This window comes from Apteryx mantelli, chromosome 20 (assembly GCF_036417845.1).
Source record: "Apteryx mantelli isolate bAptMan1 chromosome 20, bAptMan1.hap1, whole genome shotgun sequence".
In the NCBI taxonomy this organism is placed as follows: domain Eukaryota; kingdom Metazoa; phylum Chordata; class Aves; order Apterygiformes; family Apterygidae; genus Apteryx; species Apteryx mantelli.
Genome location: NC_089997.1, coordinates 6,707,942 through 6,732,235, shown reverse-complemented (window position 1 = coordinate 6,732,235; position 24,294 = coordinate 6,707,942). Strand labels below are relative to the sequence as shown.

Below are 24,294 nucleotides of genomic sequence, written 5' to 3'. Positions count from 1 at the left end.
CATCAGTTCTTGGAGGCTGAACTATCCTCTGCAAATGCTGCTCTTAAGTATGTAACAGAACCAGTATCACTGTGTTAAGACTTAGAGATTAACATTTCAAATATCTGAAGTTAAGCAAGAAATTAAGGAAATTCAGAGTATGAAGAATTTCATGATTGATTTCTGTCACTCTACACTTATACCATATTCATCCCTCGGGGTACGGCACCTGACTCTTAGAGAAGCTTTCTGTATTATCAACACCTTTGTCTTTTCATCTCCCACTGTAGCAGGATGGTATTGGTTCAGATACTAAAAAGAAAAAAAATGCAGGCTTTCATCTATGAATTCAGACAAGGGAAAGCAAAGAAAGACTGAGGAGATCTTCAGAGGCCATGGTAAGCATGAATTGTGGGAGTAAAGCAAGGAGAAAGGATTAGGGATAGGAAAAGAAGAAAATATGAAGGCTCCCTTCATAAGATCTGTGTTAGCCAGTGGGAAGCAAATGAGTAATTAAAGTGTGTGTGCGTGTGTGTGTGTGTGTGTGTGTGTGTGTGTAGGAAATTATGCAAAGGGAAGAAGGGGGCAGTATGGTTTCTGCTTAAAGTACTGGGAAAATAAGACCCAGAAAATGTACCTTTCCTCTGCAGAAGGACCTACAACTTTTTAGAGGGGCTGAGACTATCAGACGGACTTTCACAATTCCCCTCTGCAAGAAACCTCAGAGAAAAGGAGGGATGAGATTCATCTTCTCAAATGTAGACATGTCCAGTGGAAAGGCTTGATTCAGTTGCCCACTTATCACTGTCAATATGGAGATGCCCTGCGGTATCTAGGACATGCAGAGGAATTCCATGCCTCAACTTAGTTGGGCAATGGGAGAGAAAACGGCCGCTTAAGAGTAAGGTTTCTCCCACTCCAGAGCAGGTGCAAAACACATGAGGACTGACCTGGCAAAAGAGATGAGGTGGGAATGCAGTGTGGTGGGAGGCTAGCTGAGAACAAAGGCTCAGAGGAAGATGAAGTCAGGCCCTGCCTCTGGTGACCAAATTGCAATCAGCTTCTGTTGATAAATTTCTTATATGCTTGTGTCTCTACAGTAAGAGCTATATCTCCTCAGAAGGCCAGCCCAGGTGCTGAAAGCTGCGTGAGGGACATGCTCTAGGCAACCACAGGAGGGAGGCTTTAGGGATAGGCTCATCTCAGCAGGGCAACAGGCCAATCCAGGAGCCTTCTCCGCTTGCTCTGATGGCCCAGGCTCCCTGGTCAGACCGTGGAAGGAGTGAGGTGCTGCACGTGGCTTGTGTTAGGCACCAACCTCAGGATGGGCTGACTCACAGCCAGGCTTTCACTGATGGCCTCAACCACAGGCAGCAGTGCTGTTGGCCACACGTGAGCACTGGAAGCCCTTTCACATGCCTGCACATTTCCCATTTCTGCTTCCGTTTTCCCCCTCTTGCCTCAATCCCTAGCAGACCTCTTCACTAGGCCCCAGCTCTGTGACCCCTGACCACATCCATGTTCGGCATACCTGAGGCCATCCTCACCCATAGGAGGTGCACGCCTGGGTGCAGTCAACTCTGTTGCACTGGCAATCTTCACTGAACAGAACACTTACTAACAATGCAGACCTCTACTCTGGGAATATGTACAGCTGAGCGAGAGGGCTACCATCTCAGGAGCCCACAGACAGGAAAATACATCAATGCTTGACCCTGGAAGGAGCTCGCATTACAGCTGAAATTCCTTTATGCTCTTCACAGAAAAAGAAAGCTAGGACATTTCAAGAGCTCCAGCTTCCAGCATGATAATGGTGTTTATTTTAAAGAAAGAAGAAAGGCAGGGATATTCTTTGCACTCTTCTACACCAGGCCTATATTCCTCTAAGACATTTATGTCCCTTCCACAAACTTCTCCATATGCTGCACTTTGAAAGCTGCACCTGGTACACAGAACATGCATTTCCAAGTCTGCCATGCTAGGTCAGTTCATTCCTGGTGGATCACAACTAGTATGAGCTCTGTGTGTAGGCCACAGTTTTTCTGAGTGCCTTTCCAAGAGCCCCCTTGACCTCCCTGCTCTGCAGGCTGTAGATGAGTGGATTGACCACAGTCGTGAGGATGGTGTAGAAAAACGGGACAGCATTTTATTGAGCTGTCTCAGCAGAGCTGTTCTGGGCATCATATAGACAATGGTGAGGGTCCCATGGAAAACAGTGACCACGGTGAGGTGAGAGGAGCAGGTGGAGAAAGCCTTTTGCTGCCTCATGCTGGTGGGGATCCTCAGGACAGCAGTTATGATGCAGACACAGGATGCCAGAGTGAATAGCAAAGGGAAGACTACATCCAGAAAGCAGATTATGAAAGTAACCAGTGTAGGCACTGTGGTGTCACTGCAGGAGAGCTCTAGGAAAGGGGTAGAATCACAGAAGAAGTGATCAATGGCACTGGGGCCACAGAACTGTAACTGAGAAAATAACCACGTCACTGCTGTAGACATTAGTAATTGGGCTAGCCAAGACCCAGACGCCAGCTGGAGACACACCTTCCAGTTCATGAGGCTTGCACAGAGCAGGGGTTGGCATATGGCCAAGTACCGATCACAGGGACGTGGTGGTCAGCAGGTCACACTCAGCAGCGGCAAAACAGCCAAAGAAATAGAACTGTGTCATGTAGCCATGAGCAGAAATGGTTCTGTCCCCAGTCAGGAAACTGGCCAGCAGCCTGGGCAGAATGGTGGAGGTGTAGAAGATTTCCACACTGGAGAAATTCCCCAAGAAGAAGAACCTTGGGGTATGAAGATGCCTGCGTGCCACCACTAGCACAACAATGAGGATGTTCCCAAATGTGGTCACCAGCTAGATCATGCAAGAGAGGAGGAAGAGAGGCATCTGAAGCTTGGGGACATTACCCAGTCCCAGCAGGAGGAACTCCACTGGAGATGTCCAATTGCCCATTCCTTTTTCTCCTTGTAGCGCTGCAGGTCCTTCTTGTCAAACCCACTTGGCAGGAAGGGAACCACAGAGAAAGCGCATGCACTTCTGTGCTTGTGGTAAAAAGGTTGACAGAAACAACATGAGGTTTGCACTCATCTGACTGAATTCACATTTGGTTTAGGGGCTTCATTCCTAGTGAAAGGACAGGAACAGGTTCTTCTGGAGGGCAAAACTGCTCATCTCAGGGGAACATCCTCTGATGAGACAGATGAGCTGCTCCATTGAGGTGCCTATTTCACTGTGTGGATTAAAAGAGAGTGCTCATTTGCTCATATTTAGCCTACTATGCCTGAAGTTATTCCCAGGAATACCCAGCATAGCTGTTGGCCAAATCCTTCTGCTCTCGAGCAACAGGCAGATGTGCCAGAGAGAAAAAGCCCCATCATGCAAAAATAGCCTTTAGGTGAACACATCATGCCAAAGGTTGTTTCTTCTCACAGAAGAAGGATGGACACTGAACAGAGTTAGTGGTCTCAACTCCCTGAAACACGTGCTTTCTGAGGAGACGATTCTGCACTGGACAGTCCATCTCTTTCTGTTGACAAAGAGTGGTCAGGAGTTACTAGCTCAGTTTTGGAAGGGATTGTAAAAGGGACTGTTAGAGAGGATACTTACAAACAGTTGTGTAACTTGGGAGAAAAGGGAGGGGAAAAAGTGAATGCCAGAGAAGGGGTACCTGAGCCATCCAAGCAACATGAGGAAGAGAACCGTTGTATGGGGAAGAAGGGAAAAGGAAAGGGAAGATCATTTCCTGCACATCTTTTCCTCCTTGGTTTTAATTTCTGAGAGCATTTGAGCTGTCACCTGCAGCAGCAGCAGCAGCAGCAGCAGCACAGCACCTGGACCTCAGCATTTCCAGCTGAGCTCTCAGGGCTTCCCATTCCCCGAGGGTGAGTGGGGACTGAGGTAGTGTGGAAGCAGGGTCAAGCACATGCTTATGGTAAACCCCTGACACACGCCTGAGTAGCTGCCCAGGGAAAGTCCATGGCTGCAAGACAGAGCTCTTTGCCCACTCCTCCTCTGCCCTTTCATAACACTGGGGTCAGATAAAATGATGTCCCTGGTGATTCCCTGCTGCAAACTTTAGAGCTTGTACAGTGCGTTGGAGACGGCTGAAGGAGCCATCTAGACAGCCCAGGGAGTTCCTGGGATGGATGAGTCAGTGATTCACCCTGCCTATAGGGGAATGATTTGTTGCCAAAGGTGCTTCCATAGGGAGGGTGTCCCAGATTCACTGCTGTCTGTGGATCACGTACTTGGTGGATGGCTGAGAGTCAACTGTGAGAGAGCTGGGAGACTAAGACTGATCCCTAAAACAAAAGCAAGATGGAGAGCGAGAGAGAGAGAGAGAGAGAGAGAAAGATTCAGAGAAGTAGGAAATTAAGGCACATGTACAGGCACAATGGTCCCATACACTCTGCCCAAACTCTTCTTTCTCTCAGCTGAAGTGTGTGAGTGCCCATCTGATGCCCTGCAGCAACCATACAGCTCTAGCTCTGCACCACAACCATGCTCCCTGCATCTCTGTTCAGCAGTGTCAAGGACTCAGAGAGGGCATCTAGAGGAAAGAGTGAGCTGGAGTAAGAAGACATAAAGGAAAGGCCTGGAGTGAGGCACATGTCTCCCTCCCTGGTTGTCACTGTGCAAAGGGCCACTGGCACATTAACAACACCCAGATTTGCCTCAGCAAATATAGCTCCTGCCTGTAATCCTCAGCATGGTGTGGTGACCTTTCCTCCAATGGTAACTGAGAATGAAAGGCAAGACCTGGGTCGCACCCTCGGCCTTTTCCCCACTACATTCCCCTCTTTCCTAGTCTGTCTGCAGACCCTGAGCCAAGGCTCATTCCTTGCTCTGCCCTTGCACTCGTCTTTCCACATCTCCTGCTGTGAGTCTTCAGCAGCACCTGAATGTCACCTGCTCTGCAGTGTCTCTGGTGTTTATGGCACAAGTGAGTCTCCTGAAGGTCCTTGCTGCAGCTCAGCTCTCTCTTTGTGCTGCAGAAAGTGAGCCCTGGGTAACTGAAGCCCTGTGGGGATGAAAGCTCTGAGCTGCTCTCGCCCACACCTCTATGGCCTTTCAGCATGCTCTTAGGAAGAGTGGGAAGGAGCCAGGGGAATGAGCACTGGTCTCTTCAAACTCATGGAGCAGAACTAGAGTGAGAGAGGTGCCACAGCTTCTCCTTGCACACTCCACGAATGATCAGTGGGGAGAAAAGCAGAGTCAGCAGGCATTTGGAGACTTGCAATGGGGGATGCCATGACTCACCCTCAGAGGTGCCAGGCTCTGCCCTCTGAGGAGAGAGGAAACCCAGACCTTTCCCAGAGGCAAAGGTACCTGACTTGCTGGGGGCCACAGTAAGCCAAGTTACTGATATAGACTCGCACACAGGATTCCTCTTTCCTACATGGGAGGTGCACAGCGTTCTCCTCTGCCCCTGCTTTAGGTCAAGGGGAGCAGGAGGGCATGATTCCTCTCAGCTCTCTTTGACCTCATGACAAGGAGACTCCTCTGCCTCTCCACTGAATGTGAAAGGGAGAGAGGAACCCTGGGAGGTCATCTAGGCTGCGCAGCTGCTCAGAGCATGGTCTGTAGTGAAGTCAGACCAGGAGGCTCTGGGCTTGTCCTGTGGCGTCTTGAAAACCTCCAAGAGGGGACACTCCATAGCCTGTCTGGGCAATGTGTTCCAGCACCTGACTCTCCTCGTGGTCATTTTTTCCTTTATGTCCAGTCAGAATGGAGTGGCTTCACTGCTCTCTAATTCTGCCACCTGAAAGTCTGCGGAAGGATCTCTCTTGCCCAAGTATAGATGTCTTTAATATAATAGCTACATCTGACCTTATCATCGAGCCTCTCTTCTGATTCCCCAGGAAGAAAAGGGAGAATTTAGGAGGCATGACTTATCCTACTTCATGTGGGCAGCTGAAACCACTCTAGAAGTATCTGCTCCCTTTGTGGACCATCATCTTTCCTCCAGATGAAGACACGGTCCCCTTGGCCAATAGGAAACATTATGAAGAGAGTGATTTATCAGAAGTACTCTGCACAAATGAATGAGAAAGCAATGGATTTCCTTAAGGAAGGCTCTCTCCATGGACCCCAGAGGAAGTACAGAAGAGCAGCTTAGACTTTGCAGCTTTCTCCAAGGTGTATACAATTGTCTCAGACTGATTGCACCACCTCCGTTCTTTAGCTATTTGCAGTTATCACTTCTGTTTCTCATTCCCCATCACAGTTGCAAATCTAACTCTAGAAATGGGGCTTAACATGCACTCACCCAGGACAAATCAGGTCCAGTTTGCCTTCATGCAGTGCTTGGATAGAGCAAAGAAATATATAAGAACTCATTTTTGCAAAACCAAAAGCTTGTGCCAAATTGTTCCTTTCTTGCTCAGAAATACCCCAGCTCCCATCTCATCCTGGACATCATCTTATTCTAGGTCCATATCTGGTTAACATAGTGCAAACTGCCTACAAAAAAGAGACAGTTTGGTACTCTTCCTCAGTGTGTCACTGGGAGTTTGATTTCATTGAAGTTCCATGCTCGTGCTGGAACTCCATATTGCTCTCTGTTCATATGGGACACTTGAAGAACAAGAATGCAACTCCAGAAGTGGCAGAAAGGTCCTGCCTCTGCCTTCTGCCTGCTCCACAGTGTAAGCCTTGGCAAGTAACTCAGTGCTCTCTCGGGTGTCAGCTGTGTGGCATTCAGAGAAGGCCTGAAATGGCTGCACTGCAAAAGACTGGGAGTATCAAGTATCTGGGTGTGGGATATTAAGGTCCTGCTACCCCCAGGAATAAGGAAATATGAATACGGAGATATGCAGGTGAATTTTTTCCACCTAATTTCAGTTGTCAGAGCATCTAGTGCAAGCTCAGTTCTAAATCTTAGCTCTGAGCTTAAGCTAAGCTAAGATCTGAGTTGACACCTAAATTCTAAATCAGGCAGCTAATTCCCCTGTACTAGCCCCCGGCTGTACAAAATCTTTGAAGATTTCATCTATTTTAAGCTTTGTTTTCTTAATTATGCCATCTAGACCAGGATTATGGCTGGAAAGTCAATTGTTGAAGCTTTGCTGTGGGGCTAGTAAGATTGTTCCTGCTATCCACCAGGATGGATAGTGCCATGCCATACCGAGCAGCGCAGTTTCAAAGGTAGTTTATCTTTGATGTTATTCCAGCTGTGCAGGTACTGTACTTCTGCCAGCCCCAGCTCTCACTTGCCTGAGTGCTCCAGGGTCCTCACCTGCTCTGTGGCAAAGTCTGAGCTGGGTTTGGTGGCAAACCCTGGTGCTGGCATTGCTAGGCAGTATGATGTAAAAAAATACTGTCCTCTATCCTGTTTTTCCCCCACTCCATCCCCAAAAACTACATGTGCACACTTGGGAGGCTTCTATGCAACTGTTCAATTTATGGACCAGCCATACCATTTTGCCAGCCGCTGTTTCTTTCTTCCTTTACAGCAATGATTGTCTCAATTTTGTAGATTTTGTTCTCTTCAGGGTTCATTTTTGAAGTTCTTCAGGGAAAAATGTCCCCTTGGTTGCTTCCTGGCTGTAGTCTATTAAACAGTACACTGGTATCTGACCCTTTCTCACAGCTCCTGCCATACAGCTCGCAAGCTACGTTTCCTTACTGCACCCCATCCCTGCCCTTCCCTGCTAGCTGGGGAGGGGGCTCTGTGGGAGGAAGTTCCTGTGTCTATGGCAGAATCTGAAACCCTCACAGCAAAGCATTTTCTCCAGCTCTCAAGTCTTGTTTCTTTTGCTTTGCTTTTTTGGGGGGCAGTGGGCTGGGGTGGGTTGGGGTGGGGAGAGGGGTTGGATGTAAAAAGTGTTCTCTATCCTTGAGAAATGAAGACCCCAGGAAGAGGCTCTGCCTTGGCTAAACTGAGATATTTTAAGTGCAGACAGCCATAGCTTGATGTACCCTGGCCATCAATGAAGAGAATAAGTTGATTTTCCAATGGGATGCAAATCATCCTAAGGAAGATGCCTCGGAGGAGATTCAGTTCAGAGAGCTAGACACCTGACTGTGGATGTTCTTGTGGAGGTACCTCCACATGAGGTGCGTAGTTGATCTCACATGGAAATGAACTCAGTTCATAGGGCTGGGGAGTAATTCCACCGACCAGCCTTCAATTGCTTAAGCAGCTGTCCAGTGCCATTTTACATGTCCTAGGATATCCAGCCTGTTATCTAGCTGTTGCAGCAGGTGGCTGCCAGTTTCTTGCATGCCCTGGTTTCATTTACCAGCCCTGTGCAGATAACTTTACACACTACAGAGCATCCCAAGTGCCCACTTTATGAGCCAGGAGAAGAAGGAGCTGAAGACTAAAACTTTTGGTGGTGAGTGGAAGTTCAGGGATAAAAAGGGCAGGTGTTACATAGCGTGGCTTGTGATTTCTGATTGAGAGGCACCACTCAAACAGTGGGATCTGGGGGATGCGGAGCAGTTTTTGGATACCATGAGGTTCCTTGTGAAGACATTGGGTACCAATAAATGGGGTCAGATTGCAGGGGGCCTGCAGGCTAGGACTGAGGAATATCAGGAAAATTGAAGTTGCAAGGATTATATTTCAGCCCTGAGAGGCACTGCTTGAGGACGGAGGATGATGTGGGGAGAGTTACGCAGGGCTGGGGCTGCAGGGATGTGTAGACTGCACTGAGGCAAAGCATTAAAACTCTGTGAGTGCACGTGTGTCAAAAATGGAAGAGGCACCCCACATCAAAGGTGCTACTTGAGGGAAGAACCTCTGTCCCTTTCCTTTGTCTTCCTGCAAGTGGTGCCTCTGATGGTCTGGTCTAATCAGTGCTTGGGGAGGGACATGGACTTCTGGCAGCAGCTCTATCTCTAACAGCCCTCAGCAAGCCCCATTAAACCTCCAAGACACTTTAGTCCTGTGATTTCACTTCACGCTGGGCAATTTTCCCCTGGGAGTTTGTAAGACTGTGGGAACCATAATGAGCTTGTCATTGCCTCTAATCCACAGGGTGGCTAGTAGGAGAAATTAAGAGTTTTGTTAAGCACAAAAGTTTTGAATGAGCACATGATGTATTCTGTTTTCATTTGTTTCTCATGTTTAAGCCTAACAAAGTTACACTAGCGTGTTTCAAATGAACTTTATGAATGTCCATTTCCAGTGGCCATCTAGTGGTATCCCATGGAATATACGTGGGACATCTGTTACCAAAAGTAGCCTTCTAGGGTACACTAGTGTCCCAGAATTTCAGACCTTCCTCTTCCCGCTGGTTCTAGTTATCTGCATTATGACTCTCCTTGGGAATATCCACATTGTTATGTTGGTGATAGCTGAGCAGCATTCCCATGCTTTTCAATTCTGCCAGGCATAGGATGTGTTAGTACCCTATTCACTGTTTTGGGAACCCCTTCTACCAGAGAAAGACAGAGGGCTTTCTCAGCCACCTCCTTCCACCTCACTGTAGTAAAAATTTCTACAGCAGCCTAATCATTGTGTATCTCTTACCAAAACCCAACACCCTGCCAACCCCTAGCAAAGAGTTTTCTGTCTTTTACACAGCCCTCACTCTTCTAATCAAGATGCTCAGGTTGCCGTTGATAATCCCATCCCCAACCAGTTCTTTTTTATCTTTCATATCATGATAGAAAAGATGCATTTAACTATGCATGCATGCATCTGTCTGAATGTGTGTCTTCAGCCCAAGAGAGATGGTTCAGTGATCTGCACGAAGTAGACGTATTCAGGAGATAGATTCCAAAACTGAGCAGACTGTTGTCACCTGATCTGAGAAAGAGCAAACTGAGTTTTAATATTTTCCTGTTCTAATATAGCTTTGGAACACTCCTGTGTTTAGGATAGCTGGGAAGCAGGTGTGCCAGATGTGTAGTAATGTTTATGGGATTAACGAAGTTGCTACCATGGCATGAAGAGGTAGTTTTGAAAATTTTAATTCTATCTTCCTCTCTCAACATTTGTCCCTTCATGACCATTCTCTTTCCACCCCTTAGTTCCTTTTCCAGAATACGCTTCCGTCTTGAACTTGCGTAGTGCTTGAAATATGCAGCCAGGTCCATGTCTTCCAGGGAGCAGAAATGGAAGAGGGCCCCTATGTGGCTACAAGCTGCTTATCCATAGATATAGATTGTTCTTTTGTGCTTATCACAAAAAAAACTGTGTGTGTGAGTGTAGGGGGGGAATCATACTGACACAGGGGAAACTCTCTTCCCAAGCTTGTAGGGTGCATTATCAAAAGATCATATGGAGTCCCTCTGTGAAAACAGTGACTTAGCAGAAGTCTGGTAGGGTGGCCTTTGCACTTGTAGAGTTGAGCTGTCTTAGTTTGTGTTAATCATTTGGCCTCCCTTTATACTTGGGAACAGGAATAGGCAGCTGTAGAAAATTTTATCTCACTTGAGCTGATTTGTAATTTAGAATGAAACTAAAGAGGAATATCATCATATTTCTGTTAGAAGGAATCAAAAATGTTTGGAAGTTTTGTGTGGAAAGAAGACCTACTCTGTTGGATGGCAGCATGGGCAGAGTCTTCCAGAAAGAAAGTAATGGAATGCAAATGATTTCTGGCCTACGTTCTTTCATGCAGATCTTAGAAACTTACTTTGGGCACTTACTTTCTCCTGTCACATTCATGGAGCATGTTACTGATGCCTTTACAGGAGTAGGCAACACAAGAGCTTCAGAGCCACCCTCTCGCTGGCTGGGGTGAATGCAACTTCTGTTGTCAGTACTTTCAGAAAGAACATAACATTTTAGATCTAAGAAAGGGTTTGCAGTGGACAAGAATATTTCTGTGTTCATTTAGCAAAGTCCTCCAAGTCCACCTTTTTTTTTTTATTTACTTATTTCATTTTCAATTCACCTATTAAAAAAAAAAAATCTATTATTTATCCAGCTCAGGTATCAAGGAGGTGGATAGCTATTTAGGGGACCTTTATCCACAGAAGAAAGTCTGTTATTTACTGTGCACAACCATTACAGGAAGCAGACTGTTGTCAGGAAATGCTGCTCATACTGCTTAACTTCTGGGCCTCCTGGGTGTCTGCTGGCCCACGTAGTGCCCCTGCAGCCCAGAGACACAGGCATGTCGTTTTGTGTGTGCTTCCTCCATTCAAGGTACATGAAATCAAGTGAGGACTGTTGATCACAGCTGACAAAATGTGTGCTTTGTTTTGTTTTGTAGTGTGGCAGTGAGGATATGTGCTGCATGCCTTATGGCATAAAATACAGTTTGACGTCTGCACAGAGCAGAGGAAGCAACACCCAGCATGGTCTTGTTTGTACCCCTTGCAAAGGGCAGCTCTTGGAGTGACCTGTTCCTTCAACGGAAGAAGCAAATTCCTGAATGAACTATCCCACAACTGCACCTGGACTTTTCCCTGGTGTAAATAAGGTGAACAGTCTGGAGGCCATGCCATCAGAGCAAAGCAAACACCTAAGATATTGGTGTAGAGGTAGCAGTGGACAAACAGTGAGGTTCTGTTATTTCTATGCTGTAACCAGAGGTGTGGCTCTCACACAGATAGTCAAACTGTAGCTATCTACCCAGAAATATCAGAGACATTAGTGCCACAGTGACTTTGAGGGGGATTTTTCACAATAAGATGTCTAAGATAGCTAAGTTAAAGCACTGCTTGTGATTCCAAAGTCTCTTCACTGAAGATGTCTTGGTGGGATTCTTTGCCAACTTAAAGGGGATAGGAGTCATCCAACTAAATAACTTCAAACTTTCCATGCTAGGCATTTAAGACTAAACTCATCCATCTTGGTTTGCTGTACTTTTGGGAGGAAGTGATTTAAATAATAAAGGTCTCTGAGATAGAATGACAATCTCTTATTTTTATTTTAAACGAATAAACAATTTCTGGTTTTGATTCTCATTCCAAAACAACATATTTGTCTTGCAAATCGTGAGTGAAAATGAATCCATGAAAATTACGAAATGGCAATACCATGACAAGGATTAGAAAAAAGGAATTTTTTGTTTGCTTTTGTTTGGTGAAGGGGTTGGAGAGAACTTAAGGTCTAGATCTAATCCGTGGGGCTGCAGAGGATGCACCTCACTGATCTAAAGTCCCTCACTTGCACAAATTATAACACATTACCCAGCATGTGTTTCAGCGCAACTGGCATTTCCTATTAAACAGATGAGCCTCCTATGCTCAGTATACTTCCTCTGAAGTACTATGGACAGCTAGCATAAGAGGAGATGATATAATCCTCTAGACTATCACAGGAGGGCGGGCAATGCACTCAACTTAGGGCATTTAAGTTACAAATGTGGACAAACTAATTCCACTGTGTGAGTCTGTTCTATTAGCTGAAGTATTGGCTCTGACAGCATTGTGTCATAAGGACTGGGCATTTATTTCATTAAGCTTGATCTGTGGATAATTGTATCGTTACTCAACAATTAAATTACTGACCAATATTCTGGATTTTGTTGCAGCTTAAAAGAGAGCTGAAGTTAGGTGGGTAATATAGGCTTTATTTTGTCTATGTTCTTGTCCTTACCAGGAGGTTAATGGGGAGAAGTAAGTGCCACTTAGGAGAGAAATAAAGCCATTGTTGCTCTCTTTTTTTTTCTTTTTTTGTTCCACCTATTTTCTGTCTCTTTCTAAAGGCAAAGAGGTTCAAAAAAGTTCTGCCACCAAACTAAACAGGCAAACCAGATTTTGTGACAAGGAGAAGCTGCATCCAAACTGGAGGAAGGTGAACCGTCTTGAGAATTTGGTGTGCCAAGGAAGGAGGAACTCCTCAGCTTGTTGCTTTCTGTCTCAGTTTCCACTCTTAGAAAACACCATCACCAGGGTATTCACCCGAGTTTGTAAAGTGCTTTTAGACCATTTGAAAGGCATCCCTATCTGAGGATTAGGTCTTATCATGATGATATGTTTCAGGAGAGAAACTGGTGTGATTTCATGAAACTTCACACTGCTAAGAAAGAAAGATGGAATTTCAGCAAATGAATCATAATCATTTGTTCCATCCCCCCCTCCCTTTCCCCTCCACTTACAAAATCTCTTCTCAGAAGGAAAAACATTTTCTGGAGATTATCACACTTCTCTTCAAGCCCACCTTGAGAGCTTTCTTCATCTGCTCGTTCCTCAGGCTGAAAATGAAGGGGCTCATCAGAGGAGTTATCATTGTGTTGAGCAGGGCCACCATTTTGTTATAGGAAATGTGGTGATTTGAAGGCCACATATACAGGAAGATGCAGCTACCATAGCCCAAGATGACAAAGGTGAAATGAGAGGAGCATGTAGAAAATGCCTTGTTCCGTGACGAAGCTGAGGGCAACCTAAGGATGGTGTTAATGATGTATAGGTAGGACATTGCTGTCATAACCAGTGAGCCAAGGAGGATGATGGAAAAGGTCATGAAACTTATCAGCTCCACAGTCTGTGTTTCTGCACAGGATAACTTGATCAAAAGCACGACGTCACAGAAGAAGTGGTCAATACGATTGGCATTGCAGAAGGGCAGCCTGACAACTAGGACAGTGGGGACAATGGTGGCCAGGAAGCCTGCAGTCCATGACCCCAACAGGAGCTGAACACAAAGCTGACTGTTCATTAGCATGGGGTACTGAAGAGGGTAGCATATGGCCACATAACGGTCGTAGGACATGACAGCCAGAAGGAGAAACTCGATGCTGCCCAAGAGGGAGAAGAAGTAGCACTGAGTTATGCAAGCTGGGTAGGAGATGGTTTTGTTGCCCATCAGCAAGCTTGCTACTGTTTTGGGTATGATGGATGTAGCAATGAAGATCTCCAAAGAGGAGAGGTTGCAGAGGAAAAAGTACATAGGTCTGTGGAGGTCTCGGTCAGAAAGAATGAGGGCAATGATCAGCAGGTTTCCAACTAAGATCACCAGGTAGGAAGCCAGGAAAGTGATTGCTATTAGGTACTCCTGATGGTGGAGGGAGCGGAAGCCCAAGAGAAGGAACTCTGTGACAGTCGTATGGTTCAACATATCTGCAACAACTGAGCTGCAGTGAGTAAGAGAAGCTGGTGAGTGGAGGAAACAATTCCTCAGAAGGTTAGAGGAAGTGGAGACAGGTAGAGAAATGTAGAAGTATAATAAAAGAGATACATGGGGTTACTCACAAGAAGTCTGTAAGGAAAACAGAGAAGAGAGGAGAGGCAAGGAGAAACAACATAGAGTAAGGAGACACCATTTTAAACAGTAACAACAAACTTAGTTTCTAGGTTAGAGTAGGAATCCACTATTAATAACATGTAAGTTTTTGCATTTGAGCTCCTTACTCAAGTGTCCTTTTATAGTCAAAGGAGAAAAAATAGACATTTCTCAGTCATTCTTTCTCTAGTCTATCTTAAACTGATATTTTAGGATGAGATAAAATCCATCCTGGAGAAAGATAAAACATCTCTTCAAAGTGACATTAACCTTTGGATTAGGTAAGGAGTGGAAAGAAGGAAGAAGGAGAATGGTGACATAGGAGGAGGTGTATGGGAAATAAAGGCAATGGGAGGGACAAAGCCAAAGAAAGGGAAGACAAATATTCTATGATTAAAACTGTGGTCTTTCTCTCCAAGCTTGAACTATTCCCTATAAAGCAGAAATCTTTACAAACAGATTCTTCTTCAGTTGCAGCAATCTTTCTTGCTGAGAAATGGTTTTGATAAAACCTTCTGGCCATCAGAAGGAAAAATAAAAATGAATACAAGCAATACAAAGGAGAGAGGAAAAAAAGAAAATCCTAGGAGACAAAAAGATATGTAGGGAAATTCATCAGTTGGGGATAAGAAAAAAAAAAGCCCTACCCTGTAAAACAAATAAACAAGCAAACAAACAGAACCACGAAAGACTTTTTTTTTTTTTTCTTCGTATGAACACTGGAAAGATGAAGCTTGGTTTGATATGGAGTCGGTCCTGAATTCATTACCTGAGGTCGTGAAGACAACGAATTCTCAATGCAGTCCTCTCAAGACAGTCTACCCCTATGTAGACCATCTCCTTTCCATCCTGCTGCTTTTGCTCACAGAACTTGAATAAGCCCAAAAGAGAGAACAATACTACTCTGTGCTTGTTAGCTGGACCTGGCCAACAAGCTAAAGCAGAGGAAGGGGCAGAGACCCAGGCACATAGACACAGACTGGTCAGCAAAGTCTCATTGCCTGAGAAATATCACAGGCAAAGGAGGACAGTCACAGGCAGGCAGGCAGGCAGGCAGGCAGTCTAGGAACTCAACAACAACAACAAAAATAGCAATCAACAAAAAATGAGGTGAAATGCAACAAAGCAGTTACTTACATTAATCTATGTGCAGGAAACACTGTCAAGGGGAAACAGAAGGCCAGCAGAATTTCTGCAGACCATCATCTCCTTCCCTCTCCTCCCACAACCTTGAGAGAACAATCTGGCATGTCTCATTTCAAGGTTCTTGCAGAGCCTCTTTGAGTCAGCTGCTAATGCCGTTTGTTCTGATGCACTGTGCTGCCAGACAGAAGTAAGCTCTGATTTTTTTCCCTTTCAAGTAAAACCACTCAAAGCCCTTTGGCATTCCCTGAAGAATCACGGTCCTTTGTGCTTTCCTGAGATGCTCCTCAGCAGAGTCGGTCTGAGAGGGTGACAGGACATTAATTAAAATGATAGCTGGTACCCAGGTGACCTAACCCCTGCAGAAATGTAGATCCATTTTGTGAAGCAGTCTAAGAGAGAGAAAAACACAAAATCTTTAAAAGTGCTATCAAGAAATGTAATCTGTGAAAGCAGTTTCTGTGGAGCTACTGTCATACTCCCTGCCTTATCTTTCTAATGTTGGCCATCTAAAAGATAGATTTTAAATGTTCAAGTAGTCACCTTAGGTTCCCTTAGGTTAGTCAGTGGAGTTTAGGACATGATTCAACTTTTCGCAAAATGGATTTCTAAAGGAGAGGAGAGGAACAGATTCCTCCTCTCTAAGGGCAGAGGGAGGCTTGAGTGACAGACTGACATCAAGGCATCTTCATTGCTGGCCTCTGGGAGCTCTTCAGGGGTGAGACATTGGTTCCTAAGGGCCACCTGACTATCTTCTACCCCTCCAAAAGGAAGTATGAACCTGAGGGTTCAGAGTTATAACTGCCAACATAATGCAGACCTCTCTTACCACTTAATGCATCTAAGTTAGGACTAGGCACCTCTGTTTTGACCTCTGAATTGTTCACCTAAAGTTCAGCGAGAGCAATCTCATCCATGGTGACACTGAGCAAGGCTTTCCCTTTCCCTGAGTACAGGCAGGCTCTTAGTCCACCTCCTTTGTACTCAGTGTGGACAGCCCCAGCAGAGCATAAGCCTCTGCCCATAGGCTTGTTACTGAACTCCAGTGTTCACAGGGGACTATTGGACCCTGTCTCTGTCTAAGCTGGGCTCTAGATCTCTTCTCATTTCAACCCATTTCCTCATTTTCCGATACATCCAGGGGGTGCAGAGGAGTGGCTGGAGTAGCCCAGTGTCCCCTCAATTTCCTCATCAGTCTTTCAGGAAGCAGGTACCCATGTCGTTGTGCTTCCAGCTGATGTATCACCTCGTGTAGGGTTGATGCACAGAGACATTTGGCCAGTCTTCCTGCATCTTTGGATCCATTTTGACCACAGCACTTTGCTTGCAAAGGGTTTGCGTGAAGGAATTCTGAAGAATGTGTGCTATGAGTAATCGTCCTTATGAAACACATCCACCTGTCTCTAGTGAGTGTGGTCATGTACACCAGTCAGGGTGGCATTTTATCCACACTCAGCATCCTTCTGTAACTGTAAGGGTGAACAGAGAGCAGCTGTTCTTGGTGGGGGTCTCTGCTGGGCCAGTCTCTAACCACACCTGGAGCAATGCTCCAGATGTGACCCCAGTTGTGGGAGCATTTGGCACCACCACAGCCATCACCTGGGGTCAGGGCTGGTGCTGCTGGGTGGGGGGAAGCACCACCCACCGCAGCTCACAGCTCTGGGTGCACAGGGGTGCACACAAGCAGTGATGGGACCCCTCCTCTCCCATGGAGCCAAACCAGAGGGGACAAGGGGTCCAAAGGGCTCTGGGGAACATGATGGGGAGACAGAAAGAGTGGAGGAGGGTTGGGAGAGCTGTTACTAGACAGCAGTGGGTGAGGAGCAGGAGGAGGGCCCGTGACACCCAAGGAAGTGACCAAGAGGTGGAGCTCAGTACTGAACTGATCAGCTAGGGTTTTCTTCATTGTTTTCACTGCCTGTAGAGCAAGTGTGAAGCTTTCATCATTGAGGCAACTGCTGTCCTTGTGCTTCAAATGGTTCCTGGAAACGCACCTGTTAGCTTTGAGCATGAACTGTCTTTCAACCAGAAGCTGGAAGCTTGACTTCCTGCTGCTCTGTGTACCTGGAGGTTGGCTCCAAGGTCTTCCAGGCCATGTGTCTCTCCAGCAGGGGCCGGGGCTTGACCCAGAGAAAGCCATGGCATCTCCCTGGTCCCCCTTGTGAGAAGGAAACTACAGAGACACTGGCCTTCTGACAAGACTTTGCTGCCCAACCAGAAGACCATTTCCTCTTCGCTGTGGAAATCTTCACTGTGGAATTGAACTCCTCCACTCCCAGCTCAGTCCACTTTCCTTCTTAGAGGATCTTGTGAGTGTGCTTCTCCTTTAGCTGAGTGAGGTGCAAGCACAGGGCAGTGAGGGGAAAAACTCACTGACAGACCAGGTCCCGTGACCCTGTACAAAGTCACAGTGAGCCCTTTTTTCCTCTTGGGATGCACAAGTGCTCATGCTAAGAGCAACTGCAATGGCAAAAATTTCTACCCCGTCACACACTGTGCTCCCACAGTGAGATGGAGGTATTGAAAAACTAAATAAATATGTAGTCAGACTCCTCCACTGAAGATCATTTTCTGGAAAAAATGGGTTTCAAAATGTTGAACTACCCTTCCACATCAGGGGTGGATGTAATCTGCTGCAGGATGCGTACATCAGAGCTAGTCACTTCGCATTCCCCGTGCAGTGCCCGGAGGAAGGGTGCAGACGGTAAATTGGCATGAGGAGAGGGTCTATCTCCCTGGAATGGAGACATCTAGAAAGGATCAGGTCACCCCTTGCCTTCACTTGAGTGTTTCTCTGCCTTGCTGGAGCGGGAGCTGGTGTGAGTGATTCAGGTACAGGCACCTCTGCTCAAGAGGGTAAGGCTGGGGGAGATGAATGCCTCACAAGGATCTTCTCTTTCAGGAACAGCTGGCATGAGGGCTGTATTCAGCTCTCATTTTGGTGAAGAGAGATTATTCCCACTGGGTCACTGGACCAAGTCCCCTCCACCCAGCTCATGGCACCCATCCCCAGGAATCCCACCACATAGTAGGGTCAGTTTGACACCTCCATTTACACCTCCGGCAGAGCAGAACTGACTCCTCTGGAGACCATGGGCAGAGGCCCCTGCTGCGCATGGCACACTCAGCCAGTGCAAACCAGAGCCCCAGAAAGGGAGCTGCATGAAGAGAGAGGAGAGAGGAAATGGGGGGGTTTCTATGAGAAATGGAATGGGTTGGGCTCCGAGAAGCCTGCTCTAACTTGTCACTGTCTTTTTCTCCTTGAACAGTCCCTCATGCCCGGGGTGAGCAAATGTCCAACAGAAGCGCCCTCAAAGAGTTCCTCCTCTTGGCATTTGCAGACACACGACAGCTGCAGCTCTTGCACTTCTCGCTCTTCCTGGGCATCTACCTGGCTGCTGTCCTGGGCAATGGCCTCATCATTGCAGCCATAGCCTGCAACCACCGCCTCCACACACCCATGTACTTCTTCCTCCTCAACCTCTCCCTCCTCGACCTTGGCACCATCTCTGCCACTGTCCCCAAATCCATGGCCAATTCCCTGAGCAACACCAGGGCCATTTCCTACTCAGGATGTGCTGCCCAGGTCTTTTTCTCCTTTTTCTTATGCTCAGCAGAGTTTTATCTCCTCACCATCATGGCATATGACCGCTATATTGCCATCTGCAGACCCCTGCACTATGGGACCCTCATGGGCAGCAGCGCTTGTGCCAAAATGGCAGCAGCTACCTGGGCTACTGGTTTTCTTAATGCTCTCCTGCACACTGCTAACACATTTTCGGTTACATTCTGCCAAGGCAATGCTGTGGAGCAGTTCTTCTGTGAAGTCCCCCAGATCCTCTGGCTCTCCTGCTCAGACTCCTACCTCAGGGACATTGGGGTTCTTGTGATTAGCGCCTGTTTAGGCTTTGGGTGTTTTGTTTTTATTTTGCTGTCCTATGTGCAGGTCTTCACTGCTGTGCTGAGGATCCCCTCTGAGCAGGGCAGGCACAAAGCCTTTTCCATGTGCCTCCCTCACCTGGCTGTCGTCTCCCTCTTTGTCAGCACTACAGCATTTGCCTACCTGAAGCCCTCCTCCCTCTCCTCCCCAGCTCTGGATCTGGTGGTGGCAGTTCTGTATGCAGTGCTGCCTCCAGCTGTGAACCCCCTCATCTACAGCTTGAGGAACAAGGAGCTCAAGGAGGCACTGAAGAAACTGATTCAGCTGGTACTAGTTCAGCAGCAATAGTTACCTCTCTTCACAAGTGATTTCCAATCTATCTCAGGCAACTCTTGCGGTTTGTGAGTTCTATCTGTGATAGTCATGTTTTTACACAAATATCTGAATTCATCCCACTTCTCCAGAAGCACAAACCCTGTCTGCTCCGCTGGCACTGCAAAGCAGCACCGCCAAACTGGGTCCCTGCGGGGAGCACAAGGGAGGGGAGCAAGGATGGCTGCCCAGGCCAGGATGGACACCCTCCACTTGGGGAAAGGCTCTCTGGGGAGCAGAGTTGTCTCTGGAGAAGAGGAAAGGAGCAATTGTGTGCTTGTGGGGAGGAATAAATGAAAAGCTGTTTCTATGTTTGTCATCTGAGGGCAGGATGCTCTGTCACTGTTTGAGGAGTCTCAGGGCCAGGACTCTTGTGCTGTCCTGGGGAGAGGGGCTGGCGCAGAGCGGCTGCAGACAGTGCAGGTTAAGGATCTTCTGGAAATAAGAGTAGGGCAGACAGAGATTGACCGGCCTCAATTTTCTTGTGCCATTGCTGGCCCCCCGCCCTGGGGCTGATGGGGAGGCTGACACCCCTCTCCGCACCCAGGAGCTGCTGTGCCCTTCAGGGGGCTGGGGCTGTTGTGTGAGTGCCCAGAGCTCTGCAGCATCCTGTGGTGGGCATTGCTACAGGGCCACCTCCAGCCTGGGCTGCTCTGCTGAGCTGGGGTGGGCTGGGGAGAGGGCAGGGGAGGTGGGGAGAGCCTGTGAGAGGCTGGGCTGGGCTGGAAAGGGCCCAGGAGAGGCAAAAGGCCAGCAGGCAGCTCCTGCGTATGCATGGGCAGTGTGGGAGCACACAGCTGTGTGCTGACAGGGCAAGTGCAGGACTCCTGGGAAAGGCACCAGGACGTGGAGGGTGCAGAAGGGAAGAGCCCGGGGTGTTGCCTATGTTGCATGGACACCCTGGGGAAGCTGTGCCAGGGCCATTGTCCCAGATGCCTGTTGGGGGAAGCTCACAACTATGGGGTGCAGGGCACTGCTGGGAGAAGCATACAGCTATGGGGGAGGGAAGGGACTGCTGGGGGAAGCTCACAGCTATGGGAGGTCATGGCACCACTGGGGAAGCTCACAGATTTGAGGGTCAGGGCACTGCTGGGGGAAGCTCACAGCTCTGGGGCTGCAGGGCACCACTGGGGGAAGTTCAGAGCTATAAGGGGGTCAGGGCACTACTGGGGGAAGCTTACCACCACCACCCACTCAGGAAGCCCTGTTGGCCCTCCTGTGCCAGGAGAAGGGGTGCAGCTCTTTCTCCCTTTAGGACCCTTCCTGACTTCAACTGGAGGGTCCTGAACCCCTTTTGTGCCCCAGGGAAACAGCCCCACAGAGGAGCACTCTGAGGGCCTTGTCGCTAGTGAGAGGGCAGGGGCTGGGGGACTCTGAGGCAATGGGAGGGTGTCGAGGTGTCCTTGGGTGTGCAGGGTTTCCTGGGGGTCCCTGAGGCCATGAAGGTGGCAGGGAGTGCAGGGGTGTCACTGAGGCCTTGGAGGTACAGAGGAGTGCAGGGGTGTCACTGAGGCCATGGGGGTCTGGGGTCCATGGGGAGGAGACAGGCAGATGTCCAGGCTTTGCTAGGACCGGAACTAAAAACAAAGCCCAGCCAGGAGCAATGAGGGCCTGGAGGGATGAAAGAGGGAGAGGAGGTAAAGACAATTTGGCTGGGATAATGATCATGAGGGCGTTTTTGTCGCGGTGGTAAGGCCCATTGGTGAAGACTGCCGAGGCTTGTCTGCCCCTTGCACTGTCATCCCCTGCTGCTCATCCATGTGAGCACCCAAGGCACTGCCTGGGGAGACCTGCAAAGCATCAAGCACAACTACCTGCTCTGTGGGCAACGATCTGGGGACCCGGGAGCCCCAGGCAGTTTTCTCTTTGATCCTGCTAGTAAGGGCGAAGGGCTGGAGGAGGTAGGGACAGATCCTGTGGGTCAACAACTGGTTGCACAGCTGGTGTTGGCAACAGGGTTGTGGTTGTTACGACCATGGGGCCTTCTCTGAGAATCAAGGATTGCTTGGAAGACATTGGGTCAGCCTGACCAAGTAGGGCAAAAGCACCTTTGCTACCGCCTGGCAAACCTGGTAAGGAGACCTTTACACTGGGAATGACAGGAGGGAGAGGATGACCAATAATCAGGCGAGGAAGTGGTGGATCAGGTTGGCAAGGAAAGGCTGTGGGGTGAAGGAAGCCCACCTCGAGCATATCCACATGAATAAGGACATGCCTACAGGAAAGCATCATGGGGGAAGCTCTCATACCCTTCCTGAGAAATCAGCACAGCTGGCACCTCTCTGAAGTGCTCATACACTAATGCCTGCAGCATGGGGAGCAAACACCAGGCATAAGAGGTCTGTGTGCAGCTGTGGACTTTGAGCTCATTGGGATCACAGAGACATGGTGGGATCACTCACAGGAGTGGAGTGCTGCAATGGATAGACACAGGCTCTTTAAGAAGGACCGGTGGGCAAGGCAAGGAGGGGGAGTTGTCCTTCATGTGAGAGAGCAGCTCAAATGAGCCAGTGGAGAGCTTATGGGTCAGGGTTATCAGGCAGAGCAACGTGGGTGACATTGCGCTGGGTGTCACCTTCAGACACCTGATCAGGAAGAAGACACAGACGAGGCCTTCTTCAGACAACTGGAAGAAGTCTCATGTTTGCAAGCCCTGGTCCTCCTAAGGGGGGACCTTAACCACCCTGATATCTGCTGGAGGGACAACTCAGCAGGGCACAAGGAATCCAGGAGGTTTCTGGAGTGCATTGACGACAATGTCCTGACAAAGGTCACTGAGGAGCTGATGAGGAGAGGTGATCTGCTAGCAATAAAGATCACAGGTGTTAGCTTCCCCACAGTGCCTGACCTCCCCCCAGCACAGCTGCTGTGAGCTTCCCCAGAGAGTGCCCTCAGCCCCCACTGCTGTCAGCTTCCCCCAGTGGTGCTCTCACCTCCCAAAGATGCCATCTTTCCCTGACACTACCACATGCCCTGTATTTTCCAGGAGAAATTTCCCACCACAGCCTCCATACCCTGGCTGGCTGCCAAAACAGCCCTTGCAGCTGCCCCCAAAATGGCCAGAGTGAAGCATCTCCATCATTCAGCCCAAAGCTGGAGAGCAAGGTGGGAGGAGTGTGTGTGTGTTGGGGGGGGAGGTCATGGTCAGGCCAGTCTCTCCCCTTTAGTAAAGCAACTGCAATGAACATGCTGACCAGTGTGTCCAGGGCAGAGCTCTGGGAGCCAGGACACATCCCAGGCACCCGCTGCCTCCACCAGCAGAACGGACACAAAATGCAGTCCCTCCTGCTCCTCAAGAGACAAGCCAGAGGAGCCGTTTCCAGCCTCAGGCGATCCAAGAGCAGGACTGCAAGTGGCCAGATGTCATGAAATTCAGCAGAAGGGACCAACTCCAGCCTTGGCTGAGACACAAAAGCAGGTTTCCTTGTTCTATTAGGAAAATGCTTTCAACCAATTCTTTTGGTCATCACCCCTGCTAGAGCAAAGCAAAGCACGCTGGTGCCCATTGGCCTCCAAGGTGCTTGTGCCTGTGCTGCCTCGCCTCATGCGCTCGCCTGGTTGCCTAGTAATGATGTCACAGTCTCTGATGTCACAGTTGCTGGTGACCACCGGAGGAGATGGTCAGGTTCTGACGGGCTCAGTTGTCTGCCTTCCCCCCCCTTTCAAGTCAGGCTTGCTTTAGTGCATTGCCTGCAAGGTGTATTGGGAAGAACCCCATCTGAGCAGCCTCTGGTACGGAAAGCAATCTGAAGAAGGCAAAGTCCCTGTTACCTGGAGACGTCAGCCGCTGTGCAAATAGCTGTAAGTAGCACAGATGGTTAGAAAGGGAAAATCTTGACACTGGGGATACCTGTAGCTGTTTGAGATTGGAGGGCATTTTCATATTTGCAGCATGCTTGGAGGGTGAAAATCTCTTCACAGTCCTCCTGGGACACATTTCCTGGGGCTGTTGCTTGGTGCAGCAATGGTTTCCCTGTGGGAAACACTACAGTCTTTGTGGAAGGTAAATTTCACACAGAAACCTGAGCAGCTTCACGTCTTGCCCAGCAGCATCTCTAAGCTGGCAGAGGAGGTGGCCTTGGATGGTACTTATAAGCCGTGGCTTCACTGAGGTGCTCCTCAAGTGCAGATAATCCCCCCAACCTCAGAACCCATTGTTTTGGGTCCTCACCATCTCTTGCAGCCTCCCCCACCTGCTACCTTCACCTGAGAGGCACACACCAAATACCTCAGCCTGGCACAGGCACACACCACCGTGCCTCTCCTCACCCCTCCCTGCTCCGTGCATGCTCTGCACCTCTTTCTGCACGGCCTCTACCACACACGCATGTGTTTATGCAGGACTCTGAATCCCTACCAGGCAAGAGAGCATGAGATTCTATCTACCTTGCATCTCTTCTCTCAGTCAATTGACAAAAATCGGAGAGGGGAAAGGAGAGTCTTGCAAATAAAGCTTGGAGTTGGCTGCACCTCACACTGTGGCCTGGGACCTATCGTATTTCCCATGTCTTCAAAAGGGGACCAAACAACTGTTCTGTCCCATGTGGGGCAGTGCATCCATACATCTGCAAGGTAGAAATCTGCAAGTGGAAGGCAAGAAGGGAATGGGAAGGGTCTTCATTGCACTGACTGTGATATCGAGAATCTAGCCCTTTCCCAGAGCATGGTTACTCCCTGCAGCAGCTTCACAATGGAGCCATAGCACCAATCCCAACCTGAGGGCTGTAGTCAGTGATCGACTTTGCAGGGGTTCCAAGCGATGGGTTTTCCAGCCTTTCCAGTCTCCTC

At 48.4% G+C, this 24,294-nt stretch overlaps 1 protein-coding gene and 1 pseudogene across 1 annotated transcript; both read right to left on the bottom strand.

Annotated features, from left to right (window-relative positions):
• Positions 1 to 24,294, bottom strand: part of LOC136993771 (scavenger receptor cysteine-rich type 1 protein M130-like) — a 175,886-nt pseudogene that overhangs the window by 45,351 nt on the left and 106,241 nt on the right.
• On the bottom strand, positions 13,062 to 13,778 carry LOC136993731 (olfactory receptor 6M1-like; the record flags this gene model as incomplete). The annotated part of the gene is made up of 1 exon (XM_067308676.1): positions 13,062 to 13,778. A coding segment is annotated over exon 1 (717 nt), but the record flags the coding sequence as incomplete, so codon positions are not given.